Here is a 22,650-nt window from a genome sequence, read left to right on the forward strand (position 1 = left end):
AGAGGACCCAAATAATTACCGCCCAGTCAGTCTGACACCAATACCAGGGAAGATTCTGGAGCAGATCATTAAGCAAACAGTTTGTGAGCACCTAGAAAGGAATACTGTGATCACCAATAGTCAGCATGGATTTCTGAAAAATAAGTCGTGTCAGACTAACCTGATCTCGTTTTTTGACAGAATTACAAGCCTGGTAGATGAAGGGAACGCAGTGGATGTAGCCTACCTTGATTTCAGCAAGGCATTTGACAAGGTGCCCCATGATATTCTTGTAAAGAAGCTGGTAAAATGCGGTCTTGACTATGCTACCACTCAGTGGATTTGTAACTGGCTGACTGACCGAACCCAAAGGGTGCTCATCAATGGTTCCTCTTCATCCTGGAGAAGAGTGACTAGTGGGGTGCCACAGGGTTCTGTCTTGGGCCTGGTCTTATTCAACATCTTTATCAACGACTTGGATGATGGACTCAAGGGCATCCTGATCAAATTTGCAGATGACACCAAACTGGGAGGGGTGGCTAACACCCCAGAGGACAGGATCACACTTCAAAATGACCTTGACAGATTAGAGAACTGGGCCAAAACAAACAAGATGAATTTTAATAGGGAGAAATGTAAAGTATTGCACTTGGGCAAAAAAAATGAGAGGCACAAATACAAGATGGGTGACACCTGGCTTGAGAGCAGTACATGTGAAAAGGATCTAGGAGTCTTGGTTGATCACAAACTTGACATGAGCCAACAGTGTGACGCGGCAGCTAAAAAAGCCAATGCAATTCTGGGCTGCATCAATAGGAGTATTGCATCTAGATCAAGGGAAGTAATAGTGCCACTGTATTCTGCTCTGGTCAGACCTCACCTGGAGTACTGTGTCCAGTTCTGGGCACCACAGTTCAAGAAGGACACTGACAAACTGGAACGTGTCCAGAGGAGGGCAACCAAAATGGTCAAAGGCCTGGAAACGATGCCTTATGAAGAACGGCTAAGGGAGCTGGGCATGTTTAGCCTGGAGAAGAGGAGGTTAAGGGGTGATATGATAGCCATGTTCAAATATATAAAAGGATGTCACATAGAGGAGGGAGAAAGGTTGTTTTCTGCTGCTCCAGAGAAGCGGACACGGAGCAATGGTTCCAAACTACAAGAAAGAAGATTCCACCTAAACATTAGGAAGAACTTCCTGACAGTAAGAGCTGTTCGACAGTGGAATTTGCTGCCAAGGAGTGTGGTAGAGTCTCCTTCTTTGGAGGTCTTTAAGCAGAGGCTTGACAACCATATGTCAGGAGTGCTCTGATGGTATTTCCTGCTTGGCAGGGGGTTGGACTCAATGGCCCTTGTGGTCTCTTCCAACTCTATGATTCTATGATTCTAAGAGGTGTGGATGTGTGAAAGTTGTTACTCTGCTCTGTTAAGCCATGTTGCTGCAGACCAGAGGTCTGAATTGCTTTCCACACCTCAGTAGGAAAGGAGAGAGGTATATGCCTAGGGGCCTACTTCTCCTTGTGCACTGTTGAAACAATGTATGGCGGTATTAGCCAGAATTTAGGTTCAAATAGTGAAGCTGTATCTATATGCTGGGGCTAGAAGGGTATAAGATTACCTGGGATAAAGTCCACCTATCTCCACCATGGCTCCCTTAATTCATGTGGATGGGGGGGGGGGTGAATAAAAAAAGGTGCCCATTATGTGCAGTGAGGCATACTTCCTGTGTGTACTTCTGTGGACTTAAGAGTGCAATCCTATACATACTCACCTAGCAGTAGACGTTTATAGGACTACACTGTTAATTTGTAAAAATACCAGCCACATGAAAAACCTTGTTGCACCGCATCTGGCAGTTCATGAGCAGAAAGGACAGAAAACTATGGTTAGCCATAGTTTTTGTCAACAATATCTGGTACTCAGAAGTATATGGTTTCTGAATATGAAAGTTCCATTTAGCACTCATGGCTAATGACAGTTCATTTGTCTGCAATCTGGGGGCTGGGACTCACTGTATTTCCAGCTGGTATATACTACCAAGAAAATGTATTTGTTACCATCCATCTTCTTCAGCCTCTGATTTTTTGGTAAGCTGTGCTATTATGCATGTAGGTCACCTTTGCTAATGGATCACAGGAAGGAACAATCCTTGTAATAATATGGCCTCTATATGCTACTCCTCATGGAGGTTTTTAAGATGACACACATTTTGAAGAAAGTCCACAGAAGCTCACTTAATACTAGAACTAATTCTCACAAAATGCTATTAAATTTGCTCAATGGAATTGAATGAGAACAGACACAGGATACAGGGGGAAATATCCCACCATGTAATATAGCTAACTTATGGAACTCACTGCTCCAAGATGTTATGATGATGTAAAGAAAAAACAATTGATCAGTGACTTTAGCCATGGTAGTTCACTAGAGCATCCACATTCAAGAGCAGCATTCCTTTGAATAGCAGCTGTTTGGCTGCAAACAACAGAGGACTGTTGCATTCATACTTTGCTTGTGGGATTCCTGGAATCATCTGGCACACTACTTTTGAAAGCAGGATGATCCTTCTGTTTTATTCCGCAGGGCTCTTTTTATGACTTTTTCTGTGGTAACCACATCCTCAGCTTCCTCATGACCAATCTGCCCATGTTCATCCTTTGGTTTCCATGCCTATCACACGTGGCCAAATAACCAAAGGCCTCCTCATTCCATGCACAGAATCACTGCATCAGTTCCTTCTGAACCCTCGTTTTCTAGGATCTCACAAACTTCCCAGTCCTTGCCATTATGCCCATTTCAGCATGCTACCCCTGACCCAAACGCCCCCATCCTTTCCTGTAGCCATTCCTTCTTCAGCCAGAAACATTCATTCAAGCACTCTTGAGCACCTTGGGAAAATACTCTCTTAAACAAAACAAAAAACAAAACCTCAGATTATTACTGTTGCTATTCTCATACGAATGAGCATCCCTGTGCCTATGAGAAGCCCCCTCCTAGGCCTCTGCAGCAGAGACCCCTGGAGACGCATGAAACCCCTCCCTCAGCAACACACACACACACACACACGGAGACGGGCAGGCCCTACAAATAGCGGGGCTGCAGTCGGGCCTCTTCCCTCCCACCCATTCCCCGGGTGGGGGAGCAGCAGCAGCAGCAGCAGCAGGAGGAGCAGCAGCAGCAGCTTCTCCCCGACCCTTTCCTTCCAGGAGCAGGGAGGTTTTTTAACTGGTCTGGTCTCCGGATTGCACCCCCCTCCTCCCGCCGTCCCCGCGCGCCCCCCGGTTGCCTCACCTGCCAGCGCCAGGATCTGGGCCTTGTGCAGCAGCGGCCGTTCGCCCAGCTCGCGGGGGCTCTCGTCGCCGTCCTCGGGGTCGTGGGCAGGGCTGCGGTAGACGGTGTAGACCTTCTGGTTGTCGAAGTCAAGCCGGGATTTGGGGCTGAAGCCCTGCACGCACGACACGGGCAGGGCATAGCACACGTTGTCCTCCAGGAACCGCACGAAGGCGTACATTATTGTGGCGCGAGCGGGGGGCGAGTGGGGGGGGGGGGAGGCGGCCCGGCGACGAGCTGGCGGGGCGGGCGGGCGGGCGAGCGAGGGAGGGAGGGGGCCGCGCGGCTCGGCTCCCTCAGCCCCAGCGCTTTCTGTTATTGTTCCTGAAAATCCGGCTCGGCGCTCGGCTGAGCCGGTCTAGGCTGCACAGGCTTCTCTTTGCCAAGGCAGCCTCGGGCTCGGGCTGCGAGCAAGCAGCACGAGTCGAGCGCCGAGCGGAGCGAACCACAGCCTGGCGCGCGTCTCAGAGAGAATCGGCCCGGCGCGTGCGGCGGGGGAAAGTGCCGCTCCGCTCCTTTGCCAGGGGATGGCGGAGGGGGAAGAGGGAATTCCCAAGTGATGGGCGACTTTCGGGAGCATGCCTCCCATCAGCTAGAGAGAGCGAGAGGGTGTGAGATGCCAGCTACGGGTCCGCGCTCTCTGCGGGGACTGGGGCGCGGCGGCCCGGATCCTCCGTGCCACGCGCGGCGGGGGAAGCTGGGGGCTCGCGGGCGGGGCTGCCCAACGAGATCGCACGTGTGCTGCGGAGGATGCGCCTTTCCCGCAGGCTCCCCATCGCCGATCCCCATGAGGCGGCAAGCAAGCGGGGGGTTGCCCTTGGTAAAGTTCCGCCACAGTTTAGACGTCTCCCCCGGCGGCCCGCTGGATGCCCCTTCGGCGGCTTCTTCCTCTCCCGGTGGGAAGCTTGTGAGCCACCCAGAGGGGATAGGCGAGCGGGCCAGTGCCTGTTGCTAGCTTGGCCTCTCTCTCTCTCCCCCACCCCCGAGGCGAGGGGAAGCGAGCTGCGCCTTGCACGCCCTCCAGCTCCCAGAGGGCTACCGAAGAGCGTGCAAAGGCGGCAGGTCCCTGCACAAGTAGCAGCAGCCGCTTCCTCTCGCAAGGCCCCACCGGCCGCCCTGGCGGATCCTTCCTGTCGCGCCACCCCCAGAAAGGCGGCGGGTGGGCAGGGACGCTTCCCGGAAAGAGCTGCCTCCCACGCTTCGTCTCAGAGACGTAGCATGGAGGATTGGGCCCAGGAGATACTTGGAAAAGGAGAGTGACCCTGGCTGCTCGTGCAAGGGCCCTGGGGTTCCCGATTGTGCTCTATCCGGTTAAGAGCACAAGTAAGGAGCAGCTGCTCCTGTAGGGATCAAACACTGTTCTCTCTTCTTGTTCGATCTTGCTCTCTTAGTAGTCTTGCTTGTCCCAGTCAAATGGCATGACACATGCAGGCTTCAGTTGGCCGCAAGGTACTGTATTGCCCGGCTGTGGACTTTGGAGTTCAGAGAGGGAGCAGTGCTCTCTGGGTCCCCGGCCGCCTTATTCCACCAGCTAGAGATGAGTGAGTGGCATGGAGGCAGCAATAGCTATTCCTATCACTTGCCCATCTTGGTGAAAGAGCAGGCGGCAGCTATGTGGTGCCCTCTGAGAGGAGGGAGGAGGAAGTGCTAATGCTGCCCTCACAGGTGACACACTCCTGTGACCCCTCCAGGCACTTCAGCATTCTTCACTCCTCCCTGAGGCAGCTCTTCAAGGCATGGGAATCTTGGAAGTTCCCTCAACACCCCTCCCACTTACACAGAGAAGGCAGCACCCAGAAAGCAACTCTTGAGTGATCACAGAAATGTACAAATTAATTCAGAATTGCCTTTGGAAAATAGTGTATCTTCCAAATGGTCATAGGTATGTATTATTACGCAGTGATAATATGAACCCTTTGGGACATTCTGCTTTGAAGTCTTCACAACATGTCAGCACCTTGAGCTGCCACACAGACCCTTGAGTACAATTTTCTCTGTGGGTATTTGATAGAGAAGGGCCTTTTGCTCTTGCAATTTCCTGACACCTTTTTGTGTTATGAATGCACCAACCATTTTAAAACCTCCATTCTCTGTATTACATAGAATATGCTTGTAACTCTCCCTGATTATGCTAGTGGGTGTATTTTTATATATATATATATATACACACACACACACACCACACTATATGGCTATAACTAGTGTGGTAAAGTATTTAACAGTCTTGGTCTCAGACTTGGGAGATCTGGATTCAAATCACTGCTCACTGTGTAACCTTTGGCCAGTCACATTTTCTCAGGCTAACCTATCACACACCCCAGGGATCTTGCTCTGGGCTGCTTGGGGAAGGGATGAGATTCTATGAAATGAGTAATACATTTCTGCTGTAGAAGTGCAGAAGAACTTTTACTTGGATGTAACTCCCTATGAGTTCAATAGGATTTATTCTCTAGTACTGTATAATGATAGTGGGCTTCAAGGTCATAGGAATACACTTGGATCTATCATCCTTGCCCATAAGAATGCCTGGATGGATATGCATTGTAACCATCCAGTATCAGCTCTGCAAACAAAGCTTTGTAATACTCTGTATCTGCAAAATGGATACAATATAAAAGGAATACAATTTATGAACATAGGCAAAATCATCATGGCCATTCAGAACAAGAAATAGTAACAATGCACATTCCTATGGCTGTAGGGGTTGGGGGAGGCTATACTAGTGTGCCTCAGAATTATTCAACATGAATATAGCAAAAAACTAATGCAAGACATTGTGCAGAATCATTCCCATTCCTGCAGCCATATGTAATAAAGCAATGTTTCATAGTAGACTTGCACCACATAATTTAAGCAAACATACTTTACAGGTCTAAGGAAGACTATATACATATACAGCATATGGAAAAGCAGAGGGGGGACATCTGGGTTTGTGCAATTGTGGCAATAGGTAACATAGTAAATTCTGAAATGGTAGATACTGTATGTTCAGCTGCATGATTAAGGGTTGCAAGATGCTACCATCTTAAAGTAAATGAGAGTTTTCTTATTAATTTTAATAAAAAACATTGCACCTGCTCTGGCTGCTTTACAGTGCAATCCTATACACTACTAATAAGCAAGTTCAGTCGGTTACACTTAAATACCAACACATACCAACAAATACCACCATCCAAACATTGCATGGATTTACTGTGATGGTGAATGTGAAGTCAAAAAACCTTTGCAGGTCAGGGAAAGTGTAAGGAAGAAAGGAAGCAAACACTAACACATTTACTGCTCTGAGCTGTTTGCCACTAAGATCTGACCCACCCACCCCAAATCCCATCCAGTGGCAGCTACTTCACACACCTGCATTGGGAAACTGCTTCAGGCAGCCTGTTTCAGGATACACAGCAAGCAGAGAGAGAGTGGTCCCTTGTACATGACTCAAAGAGCTATCAAATGCAATCTGACTGAACAAGCACTCCATGTTGAAATGCAATTCATACCATTAAGAGGGGACACGGAGCAATAAAGATTTATTTAGAAAAATGTTTCCTACTTTTCTTGCCTTACACACTAACCAACACAACAGTGCTGAAAGACCAGCTCCATCAGGCCTCTTATTTTTCCACAGTCACCCAGCGGCAGCAATCTCATTAAAAATAAAAATAAAAAAAGGAAGGGGAGAATATTCTTGCTTATTAAATGTATATCCTGCACTTCCTCACACAGGAGTCCAGGATGGCAAGCAACAAGAAATTTAAAAAGTCCTCCTAGTGGTGCAGCAATAAAACTGCTAGCACAATGCAAAGCTAAGGGTTGTGTATGGTTTCAAATTAGATGGGGGACCATGTATTGAGATTCCTGCATTGTAGGAGATTGGACTAGAGAACCCCCAGTGTCCATTCCAACTACAGTTCTATGATTCTATGAAGATAAAATAAAAATTCAGGTACAGGTGCTCACTGGGAAAGATCTCAAAAGTCTTGTTGCAGTGGCAACCTGTCCCATTTCACTGCCTAAGGTGAAACGGCAAGGTCCCATTTCTGCCAAAGCTCCCCCACCCCTGAAGCCTCCCTTACCTGGGAAATGTAGGCGCACACACAAAGCAGTAATGCCAGTGGCGGATTCTGGCAGTGCTATTTTTCTTGTTCTCTTATAATGGCAATGGCACTCATCTGAGAGGTGTCAGAGCTGAGTTTCAGTGAGTTCTAGCTGGAAAAAAGCCTTGAGGTATTGTGAGATGGTATAGAGTGCACAAGTTCTCACTGGAAGTAGCTGCTGCTTCCCCACCAGTGGTGGCAGGGTGGGCAGGGTGCTTGCGGGTGCACTGCCTCTTGGGGTTCCACCACCTGAGGCAGCAGCGTCAGCCTGCCTCATGGGCAGACAAGCCCTGGCTTAAAGGATGACAGAAAAGACAGTTGTCTAATATTTAAGGAGAGGAACTTCCAAAGGGTAGGTGCCACAACACTAAGGTTTGGTTCCTGTATTGTGCAGTATGAATGTACTGATAAGATGGGATCTGCAGGGGGCTCTAGGCTGCAAAGCAGAGTGATCCATATATGGGGGTGATAACCATCTTTCAGGTATCCCGGTCCCAAGCTGAATAGGGCTTTTATACACTAAAACCAGTGCTTTGAACTTACCCCAGTAGGTAGTTGAAAGCCACAGCAAATTAAAGCAGAATTTGGGAGGTGTAAAACACAGTGAGAGCTGGACCATAAAGAAGGCTGATCGCCGAAGAATTGATGCTTTTGAATTATGGTCCTGGAGGAGACTCTTGAGAGTCCCATGGACTGCAAGAAGATCAAACCTCTCCATTCTGAAGGAAATCAGCCCTGAGTGCTCACTGGAAGGACAAATCCTAAAGCTGAGGCTCCAACATTTTGGCCACCTCATGAGAAGAGAAGACTCCCTGGAAAAGAGCCTGATGTTGGGAAAGATGGAGGGCACAAGGAGAAGGGGACGACAGAGGATGAGATAGTTGGACAGTGTTCTCGAAGCTACCAGCATGAGTTTGACCAAACTGCAGGAGGCAGTGGAAGACAGGAGTGCCTGGCGTGCTCTGGTCCATGAGGTCACGAAGAGTCGGACACAACTAAATGACTAAACGACAATAAAACACAGAACAGGACAGAGCAAAACTGCTCATCCCTACAGAGAATTTATTGTTGGCATGCATTCTCTCTGGAGTTGTCCTCCATGTTACAGAGCCTCCAGGAGAAGTTGAGCATTTACTCTCACCAGTCCCATGCCATGGAACACTCTGCCAGCAGGGATTTGGCAGGCATCCTCACTCTTGACTTCCAGGTGTCTCTTGACATTTTTATGCTGGCAGGCCTTTGCAGATGTTTACATTGATTAGCCAATCACTCTTATGATAGACAGAGCTCAGAAGCTGGGGAGGTGCTTGGACGGGCAGAACCAGACAAGCCAAGTGCAAGGTGCTTTTAGGATCACCACTCTGAGGGGCTACCAGCAATTCTTGAAGTGACACTAAAATTAGGTCCATGAAAAATCTTAACATGAGTCAGAGATCACCAGGACCAATTTCTATTAAATCCTGTTTTCAGTTATAGAGCTCAACTCTGGAAAATGTGCAGTAACAATAAAGAAAGGGGAGCCTTTTGTTCAGTACTGAATTGCAAATAGCCACATCACTAGGATTGAGAAAATAATTTATAGGTAGAAGGGTGTGATTTATACAGACCCAGCATCGCCTTTTCAAAAATTGAGCATTATTGTGCGCCTTTATTGGTTTCTAAAAGAAGGGGAGGGGGGACCTCTGCAAGTTTTTAATAACTGTGGCATTTATTTTTTTACAAACCCAAAACAGAATTTTTAAAGATATATTTTAAAAGTGATACTAACATTAATATGTTTTATGATGGCTCCTACATGGGATGGCATGCAGCCTTTAGAGTGATATTATGCAAATGCAGCTGTGAAAACTAATAGCAAAAATCTGCATTTTTCCACATTTGCAGCATGTTATGTGCGTTTATAATCTCTGCTGTTAGTAGCATCTCTTACTCATCAAACAAAACTCAGAATATGCTGCCCACTATTTAAATTCTCTACAAACATCAAAGCCAGACATTTGAATAAGCAATTTAATGTATACATTTTGATTCAGTTCAGTATTCTGATCATCCCCTGGTTGGAATAGTATTCAGGAGGATGATTGAAGAGAAATACACCACTCAGAATATCAATTGGAATATTCTTGCAATACACTGTTCTGTGAGGATAGTGCAGTACTGAGATTACATTCTACATATAATCAAATTCTGATGCCTCTACACACACTCTTGGTATAACCATTCCTTTATAATGTTGTATGCAAAACACAGCACTCAGATATTTTGAAGCACATACAGTCTTCAGCTACAGCTTTGTCCAAACTGGTGAGAAAATAAGAGTCAATGAGGAGGGCAGGGGAGGAAGGCACTGTTGCAGACATGTTGACTTTGTGAAAGGCATCCTTGCCATCTTCATGATTTTGAGAAAGGAGATAGTGTATTACCTTTTTCACTGTAGCTGAAGTGTGAAGAGAGGCTGAGTATTTAAATTCAATATAAATTTACACGTTGGTTCCTAGTTGTTTGCTGATGACTTATTTAAACCTTGGAATATTCTGATGTGTGAAGTATTTATTGATGGCTTGCATTTTCTAATTTCTAGTTTCTCTCATCTAAACTTTCATTCTTATTGTCATTTTATTTCTAAGCTACTCTTCATCTAACAATTTCAAGGCAGTGTACTTCAATACATAAAATCCTACATAATGTAAGAAATGTATTATACAATCTTAACATGAAACACACTGTGCAGCATACATCATCCCAACAAATTCATGGAAACCAGAGTATCAAGTATAAGACTCATGCTAATTACTATCTTTTATGAGTGAGTTGATGCAACTGTTTAAGGACTGATCACTTCTCTCTAAAAATAAAAGTTCCTTTCAGGATGTGTCAGCTCCTAGAGCCTGAGTCATATAGGACAAACCTTTGAAAAGGACGGGGAGCCCCACCAGCCCAGGCTGGGTTATGTGCTGGTACCAGGAGCAGTGTGATTTTACTAGCCAGGTCTCCAGGTCAGCCCTTATGAAGAATGGCCTGCCATTGGACTTGGTCAAAAACATGCACTCAGGTACATAATTGCCATAACTTGGGACTTTATTTTGTCAGAGGGTGTCCCACACACCAAAGGCAAAGGAAGCTGTGAGCCCAGAAAGAACCAGTTACAAATTGGGGGTGCTCGCTTTGCAGCAAAAAGTTTCCCCTTTTCAAACTTAGTTCCTGGAGAGTTAAGTGCTTCCAGAGCATAGTTTACACTGATGCAGAAAATGTGGCTCCACAAAATCTGCAAAAGAGCCCTCAGTTTCCACCTGGCTGGTGCAATACATGAGTAGCTCAGTTGGTTAGGGCATGGTGCTGATAATGCCAAGGTTGCAGGTTTGATCCCCATATGGGAAACTGCATATTCCTGCCTTGATGATCCTCAGGCTCCCTTCCAACTCTATGATTCTATGTACCACTCAGCTCCTTGTTATAGCTGTCTTATGGACAACACCACTGCTGTGTTTCAGCAGTCATGTACTAAGATCTGGCACTTGCCTTCATTCTCAGCTGGACAGCTCCCCTATCTTGCTGGTGAGACCATGACTCCAAACCACAATCTGTTGTGTTGATATATTCTGTTTTAAATTGTTGTAATCTGCCATGGGACCTTACAGTGAAGGGCAGATAATACAATGAAATAATAATTCTGCCTTAGTCTTTCAACAGCCTACCATGCATAAGCTTGACCAAGAAACAGAGTCCAGGATGAAACAATGCAGATAGGAGCAGACTTGATTCTAAAGGACTGCGCTGGTAGCTATGGACAGTGTAACAGGCTTAACTCCCATCTAGGTTTGTCTTTCAGTAGGTAATGGGAGGAGCAGGAAGTTACAAAGCACAGCAACAAAAGAGCAAATAAGTAAGAGAAAGCCTGAGGGGGGAAATTAGTTATGTGAGCATAAATAAAGAAGTGGCAGAACAAACATCAGTAAGAAGATAATTCAAGGAGTTACAAATTGATAACAAAAAGGGGAAACGAGAAAGTGCACAGTGTGGTTGGCTTAATAAGGAGACAGTTGCCAGAAGAATGAAGAGAATGAAAGAGAACATACAAACGTCTCTGTTTTCAGTTCATACAGTCCTTTCTACAGGTCAGTTACACTGGGTGTGAGACACTGCTATCATAGGTATTATTAGGTTGTGGGGAGGGAGAAGTGGGGAGAAAGAGGTGGGAGAAAGAAGGGGGGAATGATCTTTCATTCTTTTGCATAGTGTTTGTACGGAGTTTTTGTGTCAGTTTCATGTGGATTGGTGGATAGGTTTTTTGTTTGTTTTTAAAGATTCCTAGTACTTGCAGTGATGCACTGGTGACACATGTGGTTTAGCTGTAAGAGGAGGCAGAACAGTACTTTATCAGGTCTACTAAAGGAAAAAACCAAAACAAAAATATAGCTTTAAACTGCAACCAGGCAGATTAAGTTGGCCAGCAAAAGCTCAGTCACAGACACACCACTGTCACTCCAGAAAGCAGAAGGGCTGTGTAAATTTTTGCTATAGCAAATTATGGAATCATCTCTGTAGGTGTGTGAATAGAATCTTAATAAGCATGTGTAGGAGTAAGGTTTGATGCAGACATCCTATTTCTAACCTAATTAGGATACAATGTTGAACCTTTAGTGACACCAGCTAACCAGATCATTCTGAACTGCAGATTCCAGGCTTTGCAAATTGGCATGGCAGTAAATCTTAGTTGTACTCTAGAATGCATCTACTCCTCTAAATAACAGGTGCCAAAGATCTCTTGGATATACTGACATCCTATTTTAGGGCCAGGCACTGTACAATTCAATTGTCTAATTCCTTCCACAGTATTGCACTTGGGCCAATGCAGGGCATTTTACTGCCCAAAGCAGGGTAGCTTACCTCTACTTTTTAGTAAAATGGTGCAGTGAAAATCATAATAAATAATGGCATTTCACAATTGTACAGAGTGCAACTAAATGGTGTCGGTTGTGGACAGAGCTCAGTTATAGTGTGCATGTTTCATATGCAAGAAATTGCATGTTCAATCTCTGGTATCTCCAGCTGGGGTCAGGAAAAACTGTGGAACCTTGGAAAGCTGTTGCCAGTCAGTGTAGACCAGGAGTAGGCAACCTGGTATCCTCCATATAGGCTGGACTACAACAACTAGCAGCCCTGACTACTGGGCTATGCTACCTGAGGCTGATGGGAGTTGTATTACATCAGTTTACCTATGTAGATAATACAGAGCTAGATGGACAAATGTTCTGCCACGGTATATGCACACACATACCCACACATGAGCATACATTCCCTGCTCTACCTTTCCTCCCCTTTCAGGTTTCAACTACTGTGCTCTATCTCTCTCCTTTCTTATTTTAGATGTTGTACCTTCTGTTGTCTCTTTCTAGCATTACCTGGTGCTGCTGGACCATCCTTGTGCTAAATGTCCCTTGTCCCATCCTAAATCTCAGCTTCAATTTGCAAAAGTTATGGATGTAACCTTGTACAGCAGTGCCATTGGTAACAACCGCCTTTACTGGTACACTGGAACCCAAACACCGTAATTCACAGGATTAGGTGATGAAGTTTTCCTAGCTTCACATCCTATCTTTTCCCTTTCATAGTTGTGACTTAATGCAGTTTGACCTTCCTTATTTCTTTTGATCATTCAAAAGACTTTGAAGGAACTATTATGAAAATAAACTGAACAGTATGTACTATAAAGATCCCAGAATTCTGGCAGAAGCAGATGAAATGACCAGGAAAAAAACTAGTAAAACTAATGCCACCAGCTGATATATTAGTTCACATTATGTTTTCCAGGGGGAAATGTCTCTGGGCTTTCTTCTGTGCTCATTTACCACTTGTCAATCAATCAATCAAGGTGATACTTCATATATAATTAGGTAGAATACCTTGATGGAATTTTAATCTTAATACATTTCGAGTTCTGTTCATCAATCCTTCATGGCTGTGAAAGTTGCACAGAGCGTAAAAGAAGCAGGTTGTGAAGCTTTTATATATTTCCAGGTGACCTTCTGTTGTGAAAATACTCTCAGAAGAATCAGTCTTTATATTATGCAAATTAAGATATATGGATCAAGGATACTCTGACACTATCCTAGAGTTAACAGCATGAACAATATAAATTCTTGGTACAGCTATTTGAGCTGTTCATCTGATTCTTTGACGAAACCATCCTACTGGGATAATATAAAATACAGTAGCTTTTGTACCTATACACCTAACTTGTTATCATGATTAACAATTAGAGAGAAGAGAGAGGTGTTTAAGAAGCACCTCTCTCTTCTCTCTAATTGTGAATAAGACCTAATGACTAGGAAAGTAGAGAGAGGTCAAATGGCAGAAAAAATAGGAGACAACTGAATGATGTTCTTGCAGTATCACAAAAGTGAGTGGAAATACTGTACATGTTTCTGATAGGAAATAACAACGGGGATTAATGGCAGCTCATCTGAATTTACCTTGAATAGCTGAAACTTTAGGGTCTCTGGATAGCTAGAAGATGTGAGTGCCTTTATCCTGATTAAATTAAATCTCCCAAAGAAGTGAAAATACACCCACCCACACACACACAAAGCTACTTTGCAACAAATGATCTTTCTGTGCAAGTTTTTTGATCCCTTATGAAACATCCAATAATTAGAACACACATAGGAGAAAAACTTGAAAAGACTTCATTAGGATCTAAGCAAAATTCAAGGGAAGTGTCACAGCACCTAGAATACCCACAGGCATGCTACAGAACTTTGCATTTGACATTACTGTTATGAAGGGAAGAGTAATAAATGTGGTTTAAGCTTCCTAAGGATGGTAGTACATGCCCTGCATTACACATATTTAAATCGCTGGAGGATCAAGGCACAGAATAATCTCTCTCTAGAGACAAGATATGAAATAAAAATAAAGATTTAAAACAAAGCAAATTAATATAGTGAGTCTCCCGCATAGACAGATTTTTAACAGAGACCACATGAAGCATGTGAAAGCAATATAACGAAGGATGCCATTCCAAAGCAAGCAACATGCTTGTGATTACAAGGGTGAATTGGGAAATGGTTGATATGGCTGTACTTTGAAATTGCTTCAATTTTATCACCATATGTCCTTGCACCATTGTGTCCTATAATTTACAGACCATGTGTTGCCTGTCATTTCATATTTTAGAGTACAGATACAAAATAAAGTTTATTTAGGCGGTACAAAAAGCCTACATACCCTTCCTAACTTAAATTACAGGCAACGTCTGTCAACAATTTTATTTTAATGAAAACTACTATATCTCGACACCCCATATGAAATAAGAGGTACAGGAACATCAGCTTGGAAGATTAAAGCTCTACAATTGCTATCAACAATAAACAAACAAAATCCTATTCAATGTAAACAAAATTAGAAAAGGAAATGGTACCCAAAGATTTTCCTTAATGAACCCAACATTCATTTAAAATGGGTGGAACTAACTGTTATATGACTTCGTATTCTGAATTTCAAATCTGATCTTTAAAAATTAGCATGAATTCAAGTTTTACCACCCCCATCCCTTGTGGTTGGGGAAGACTGCTATGAATACAAAAATAGGCAGGTGGGACCAGGAAGGAAATAAACTGTACAAAAGAGAATATGAGTGGTATTGAAGTCTCTGTTAATGACTTATACTAGAGGTAGTCAATGTAGTGCCCTCCAGATATTGTTGGAGAACTGCTCCATGACCATGCTGGCTGGGGCTGCTGGGATTTGGGGTCCAACAACCTCTGGAGGGAAGCATGCTGGCTATCCCTGACTTACACATTCTCCATTTTTGTAATACTTTTGTTTTTAAGCATTGTGCACATTGGGCTGTGTTCTACTAGATGTAGACCCATTGAAATTAATGGACCTGAGCTATTCAAGTCCATTAATTTCAAAGGGCCTACTGCATGTAGAACTTGGTTGGATCCAACCTTTTGACTATTTCTTCCAAATATTGGAATTAACTCAGCATAATTGACAAGCTTAGAAGTTTATTTGAATGAGAGAAAGGGGGTTGGTGGACAGCAACCTAGGGGTGGTTGGACAAAATCTGACAGTCTGTTCCACTCTATCCCAGGGTTTTATTCACAAAGGGGCACACATCCCCCCCCAGCAAATATCTAAAAATCATCGAACTAGGCATAACATAAGTATACAAGACTCTCCTGTTCATACTCAAGTTCCTTTCTGACTTTCAAGTAGAAAGTTATTCCCACTCTGCTTTCTGGCTAAAAAGCAGGAGGCTAACATTCCACATCAACACAGAAACTAGTCAATCTTTTCCCATTGGGATCAACATCTCTTAACTTTGCCCTTCTGGTACAGTGGTTTATTTGTGATAGTACTCAATGGTTTAGAACTAATATCTGTTCAGAAAGCCAGGCAATGGAGCAATCTATGGTTTCTTCAATGTGACAGACAGTTCTGAATAATTACATGCTTGGTTGTAGGCAAAGTCTTTATGACATGGGCATCATAATCATAGTTTATGATTTTTTAAAAACTGTAGTTTCATCTGAGAAATACTCTTCTGACAAGTTTAGCAACTTGGCTGACCCCCAACTTGGGACACATTTTAATCAGAGGAAAAGCTAGCAGAAACATCTTTCTTTCTGCCTGTAGACCATGTGCTGAATGTTTGCCGTGTTAGAGAAACCTACTGCAATTCCCACTGGAGAAAAATGACCTATTTTCAAGAACACGCAAGGAAGTGTTCTGAAATAAACTCAGTTGCTAGCTGCACTTCCTCGGGTACAATAGTAACCATGCTACCTAGAGAAATTTGATACTACAAATGGGGGAAAGAATGCAACTAAATGCCAAAGGCTCAACAACTAAATATATGTTAACAGACAGAATTTGTACAGATACATATGCTCCCATTTTGGTCAAGAGCCAATAAACTGTTGAGAAAATAAGGGTGGATCATAAAGGACACAGGACATAGACATACTGTTTAATAATTGCAGAGTGAAAAAGCTGGACTAGCTATTTATTTATCTTTCAACTCTGTCCGCATTTCTTTCAAGCTAAAAACCAGAGTCAGATCATGGTATATAAACATACTTTGTAAATAAATAAAATATACTATGGCCTATATTACGCAGAACTGGAGCTGATTTTGGTCCTATGAGGCGACAGCAAAAATGCTTAGAGATTTCATACTAGAGCAGAGTTTTCTAAACTGTGTGTCGTGACTCGTTATTATGTTGGGTGCAGTGTGTAGGTTTGTCATGCAAACACTCCCCGCACTCTTCCCGGGGCTGGAAATGGGTTAGTTTAACCTCCAGTTAGCTAATAAAACTGAATTACTGTGTTGTGAAATGATGCATGTCTATAAAGGGTGTCACCAACATGAAATGTTTGGAAAGCTTTGTTTCTAGAGATTTAAATTACAGGATTTTACTGAGTTACAGTAAAAGTTACATGCTTGTTTCAATCAGAAGAAGTCCCATTATGTTCAATGGTGTGTGCTCTCTGGCAAACTTGCATAGGATTGCAGCCTAAAAATCCAACTAAGTTGCACTCAGAGTATTCATTGAGATGAATAGACTTGACCAATTTAAGCTAATTATTTTCAATGGGTCAACTGTAAGTATGGTTTAGCGGGATATCACCCACTGTTTCCAAACATATGATTTTATATTGACACTGAACTCCATAAGTTAACAACATTTATCAGATAGTTAATTATTCTGTTTAAACTTATAACAGTAAGAGCAATAGGTGTTCAATTGCTTGGGTCTTTTTTATTTGCATTTGAAATGTAAATCAGACTGTGCAACTGTAATTTTAGATTTTGGAGTTCTGTCAATTTTTTTCCTAGTTCCATTTCTGTATATTGGCAGCTCTGGCATTGGCTGCTATGAAAATATATTCAAATGGCTAGATTAACAGAGAAACCTTGATGCTTAATCCCCCCCCCCTTTTTTTTAACCTACTGGCTAATTCAAGCATCTGAATTGTCCCAGAGATTGGTGAAGAATTGTCAATTATTTTTTGTTACTCAGCCAATAATTGAGAGACAGAGAAATACCACTAAGTAAAACATCATTTTGAAAATGTGTTTCTCTGCCAGATTCTGTGACCTGAATTTTAAAGCATTTTTTCCACTTTCATATTTTTTGAAACAGAAGCAAACATATGTAATAACCAATTGGAATAAGTCAGAGGTGTCCATGAGATGCAAGCAATTTTATGGATGGCAGAATAGCAATTTTGCTTAAATGACAGAGCTCCATAATATGTCTCTTATTTAAATGACTCAAAAATAAGATATGTGGACATAAAAGTGAAAACAGAATATGAACCCAAATATTTTAGGAATCAGGGCACTTAGTAATCATTTCCAATAAACATATCATTGTATGTGTCAAACAAGCTCATACCTAAGACTTTTGGGGGGTTATGTGTATTCAGCTGGTCATTGATTTCACAAGCTGTGCAAACCTACTGCGTTTGTGAGTTGAATTGAGAAAAATGCACTAACACCAGCAATCGTGCACATTTACATTAAGGCATGAAGAATAGGTATAAAAAATAGAAACCATAAATAGGGATTTTTGTGCATAGTCCAATCAATATCTGGGCATTTTCTTTTTCTTTTAAAATAATTTTTATTAACCGGCCAATCAAATCAAATTAAATCACATCACATAAATTCCGAATTACAAAGCCGAATTTTAAATGTTGTTGGGGGGACCCATATTTCAAGATCCAAAGGGGGATTCTGATCATCTTCTTGCTACTGCGTTAATATCCAAATCAATCCAAATCAGTCCAAACAGAGTTCATAATTCTATCCAGTCTTATCTTGCTGTTTCCACATCACATCTTGTTCATATATTTTCTCTTTTTTCTTTATGATTTCTTCTGATAGTCTCCTTAAGCCGATAAACACCAATAATAATCCTGTGTGAATTTTCCGTTCTTCCAATCTTCAAATCGAGATGGTTTCCATATATCATCACCTTCATAGATAACAGCGCTCTTTCCATCATTAATTACAGAACTGTCATTCTTAAGTCCCACTGAGGAGTTTCACCCACAATATAAAAACAGCTCTATTTCTCTATTTCTCCTCTCCGACAGAACTTCCCAATATGGCGACGGCATTTTTAACTGCGTCATTCCAAAGCTCTTATACATTCCACACTCTTCTTAAAACATGCTTTGGTTCGAAAGTTTATCTCCACACAGCCTTAAATACACAGCTTAAGTCCTTAAAATGACATTTCTGACTCGTGAGGGGAAGGGATTCTTGTTTAATCACATAAGGAAAGAAAGGAAAGTTTTTCCCCCTCCCCCATCAGTCATTTGCCATACCGTATCTTGGTGTATCTTCTCATGTTTTATTCTTGTCTTGTTTTATCAGACATCTCTTCTGTTAGCAGTCTTTACTCCCCCTCCTTCCTTGAGATATGTGCATTCCTTCATCCAAATTGTTTCTTTTGAAGTTCTTGCAGCTAGTGGCGTGGATCAGGGATGGCGTCCAGGAGTGCCGGAATCCCACAGGAGGGCTTTGTGCCTAGTGCCCCCATCCCCACAAATTCGGGGGGTCGTATAGCAGGCAAGGGCAGTCCCCCCCACCATCCGGGGGGGGGGGTAGGGAGGATAATTACTCCCATCATAGCCTCCAAATTACCTCGTGTGGGTCGGAGAGATGTTATTGTCAGCCATCTTCCGATGCGCCCCCTAGTGGCCCCCCAATATCTGGGCATTTTCAACTGCAGCATTATTGTGAACCAGCCTGGAATAAATTTCTGATGAAGGACAGTATATAAATATTTCAAATGCTGGAGAATATAAATTCATCAACTTCTTTCATACATTTCCTGGCAAATATACATAATCTGCAGATGGGGACTCAACATACAGTTAAAATGGGGTTTTTTAAAGCGTGCGGTGTACTGGCACAACAAAATATTGAATCCTGCTCTTTAAAAGTGGGAGGATCCAATCCTGTATGGTGCTGGCCACTGCAATCCACTTGTATCCCAGTACACGCATCCCATGGGATCGATTGGGCCTTGTTTCTCCTGGGAAGACACAGTCATTGGTCTGGCAGGTCTCACCCCCCCCCCCCGCCATCTTGCCTGATTCTTCTTTCTCACAGATGCACCTCCACCCTCACCCTTGACAGCCATGGATTGCTCTGGGCCAATCAAACCTGACTGTCAGCAGTCTATGTCTCTGTATACCCATCTCATCTAATGCTGTCTGAATATGCCCTATATAACTTGGACGTTGGGTGAATCTGGTGAACAGCTCTACTGTTGATATGTCCCCTGCCAACCTAGCAGCTTGAAAGCACGCCAGTTGATATGTTCAATTTGTGTGTGTCTCCCACATCACTTCAAGATTAAACATGCTAGATAGCAATATCTATGACAGCATTTGCTGACTTTAATGGACTGTATCCATGGACAGCCCAGTTCACAATGAATTTTTTTTAATATACTGCCCCATATGAGTAAGAGATCTAATGAAGAATGCAGGCAATGAGTCCTAAGCAACTGGAAGTCAAAGAGTATGTTTAATTCTATATAGCTCAGATCTCACTCAGTGCAACCCTGAGGTTTCACAGAGCTTGAACATTTCCCCAGCTCAAGGGCTGAGATTTTGCTCTTTGTTATCAAATCTTCAAGGATCCCAGTGACATAGTTTAACTATTAAGAGAAGCTATAATTATAACTACAACATGGTGGCTTTTAATCACTTGCCTACAGATAGGATCTGCACTTATAGTTCATATATGCAGTCTCTTTAGGAGGCAGCCAGTTTCACTAAAACATCATTAATGTAATTAATATATTTCATTACCTTTGTTCTGCTTCAGCTGCTCAAATTGAATGCAAACACAGAAGGATTTTGTCAGCTAAGTAAGAAGAAGAAATGTCAACTCTAATACAAAATTTCTTCATTATGATTCTTGAATTTGATTGTGGCACTGAAGCAAAATGTATTTGTCAGGATAATGGCAAAAGAAAGGCAAAAGAAAGTAAAACAAAAGGAAGTCTTTGTTATTTTAAATAGTTGAGTTGTTACACAATATGATGGACTTCTTCTGTTGTACCTTAACGGATAGCAACACAATCAATAAGTGGCTGTAACAATTTCGTTCTGCTTCACCCACTGTAATTGAAAAGTAACTCAAGCAGAACTTTGTAACGGTTTGTGGTATTTTTTTTGTCCTTTTTAGCTTTTTTATATTAAGATGAAGATTAGGCTTTAGTGGTCAAAGTAGGGGTAATTGTTATTATAATCACCTTTCAACAAGATGTCTTATCTATGAGAATAATCATGTAAGACCACTGTAGAACGATTGAGGAAGCCTAAAGGAAAAACCATGAATTTGAAACTGAATGGCTGGCACAAGATTTTTTTATCAATGAAGTATTTATGAAGCAGATACTATATGAGCAATGATAAATTGCAAGAAATGAATAAATGCACAAATAAAAGATTTGTATATATTTGAACTGGGGTATCTCAACATCACTGATACCAAACAAGTGGAAACTTTATTCTGAAATCTTCATGATATCCAATTGCTGATATGTTTGGATGTTTCCATTCAGCCCTAATGGAAAAGACCGATTACCTTTTTCACTACATTTGCAAGTGTACAACTGTCTATGTAAATAAATAATCCACTATTGGCAGTGGTTGGTGTGTGTGTGTGTGTGTGTGTGTGTGTGTGTATGAACAGCAACACTTTGAGTTTAGTTTGTAAGTGAGGTACTCAAAGTTGTGCAAAAACTAATCAGCTGATAAAACTCAACTTTCTGAAACTATATAGACTGTGGCTCTTCAGCGCAGCTAAAAATGGAAGAAAAGGAGAGGTGACATATGATCAGCAGGCAATGTTAACAAGCTCTCCAGTGCTCTGAAAAACCAGATGGAAATTATTTCTGCTATAATGGATACCAGCAGGATTCTAAGAGGCCAAAGAACAGTCCATTTGATGAGGCTTAACACCTTGATATGGTGAGAGTTCGCAGGTATCCTTTGGTGCTTTGCAGCAACAGATAACCATGCTTGAAGTGTGAAGGTAGATTCCATCTCATAACAATAATTTCCCACTCTGCCATTAGGGGATGTAGATAAAATGTGGTTTCATTTATATTCATAACTACAAACAGGCAAAATGCATGTACTCTATTCATGAAATGTGATATACTTTTGGTTCCTAAAACTGATAAACCCAGAGGTTCTCAGTTTTCATGCCTATCATAAAAATTACGCTGTATGAAAATCATTTATCATAAAGATAGGATAAAGAAAAGGACCCCAAAAGAACACAAGCAAATATAAGGGAATAAGATTACTTTTGATATTCTCTCAGTGCCAATGCCAATTTCATGCTATGTTATTATTACTAGATCTATTACCATTCAACACCATCTGAAGTACAGGTAAGCTAAAGGCGAGGAGGTAACTTGGGTCATAAGCAAGGCTCTATTCGGTTTGCAGCATTTAGAAGATTTGGTGGGGAAATACATTTAAACCAGCATCAAATAACCACATAGTGGCAGAAGAGTGAGAAACCTGAGATGGTGTTTCAGCAAAACTCACACGTACAGTTTCCTACTAACATTATCAGCCTCTTAGCTTATAATTTCTTTTTTTTACCTTTTTAACTATGAAGTTTTTCACCTTTTAGGGTCTCCTATGTTGTTTTTAATAAAAGGGTTTCATGTCTCCTCCTCTGAATAAATGACAGTTTGAGGTAATTAAATCTCAGCCATTAAATAACACAGCTGTCAAAAAAGCTCTTTAAAAACATAATGTAACATTCCAAAATACATGTTAGGGCAATGCTTTTATTATGCCAACCAAAATGTCACAAAATGGTGCACAAGTTTTTGAGTTCCCTATAATTCTGCATTAGGTTAGATAGTTAAAAACTTGGGGGGGGGGCGGTATTGCCAAGCGGGGGCAGCTACCCCCCAAATCAAAATACTTAACTGACCAATCACAATTACAGATAGATCGGTTCTGCCCCCCCAAAAAAAACCCCACATAAATCCTGTCTATGTCTGGGGCAAGGGGCAGTATTCAAGCCACCCTTGTTTGTATCTTGTAAGAGTCTTAAGATGGAGTATGGGAGAAAGAAGCAGACATTTAAATGAGACTCGTCCAGGTTCTTTGCAAAAGCCAGGTTGCATCTAGGCATCATAGGAAGGAGAAAACACATAATGGCTGATTCCCTGTCTCTGGAAATACAACC

The 22,650-nt window shown here is 42.3% G+C and overlaps 1 protein-coding gene across 3 annotated transcripts in view; it reads right to left on the reverse strand.

The window, feature by feature from the left end:
- BEND5 (BEN domain containing 5) overlaps window positions 1–22,650 on the reverse strand; it is a 734,690-nt gene that overhangs the window by 332,150 nt on the left and 379,890 nt on the right. Inside the window, exon 1 of one of the 3 annotated variants that reach the window (XM_079980404.1) lies at window positions 3,271–3,800. The exons of 1 other annotated variant lie outside the window; for it this stretch is intronic. In XM_079980404.1, coding sequence (XP_079836530.1) covers window positions 3,271–3,490 — 220 coding nt within the window. In that variant the 5' untranslated portion in view covers window positions 3,491–3,800. Of the gene's footprint in view, window positions 1–3,270; window positions 3,801–22,650 lie in introns of those variants that run through there. One more of the 3 variants, XM_079980405.1, reaches the window with a different exon arrangement.

This window comes from Podarcis cretensis (genome assembly GCF_951804945.1).
Source record: "Podarcis cretensis genome assembly, chromosome: 6".
Classification (NCBI taxonomy): Eukaryota; Metazoa; Chordata; class Lepidosauria; order Squamata; family Lacertidae; genus Podarcis; species Podarcis cretensis.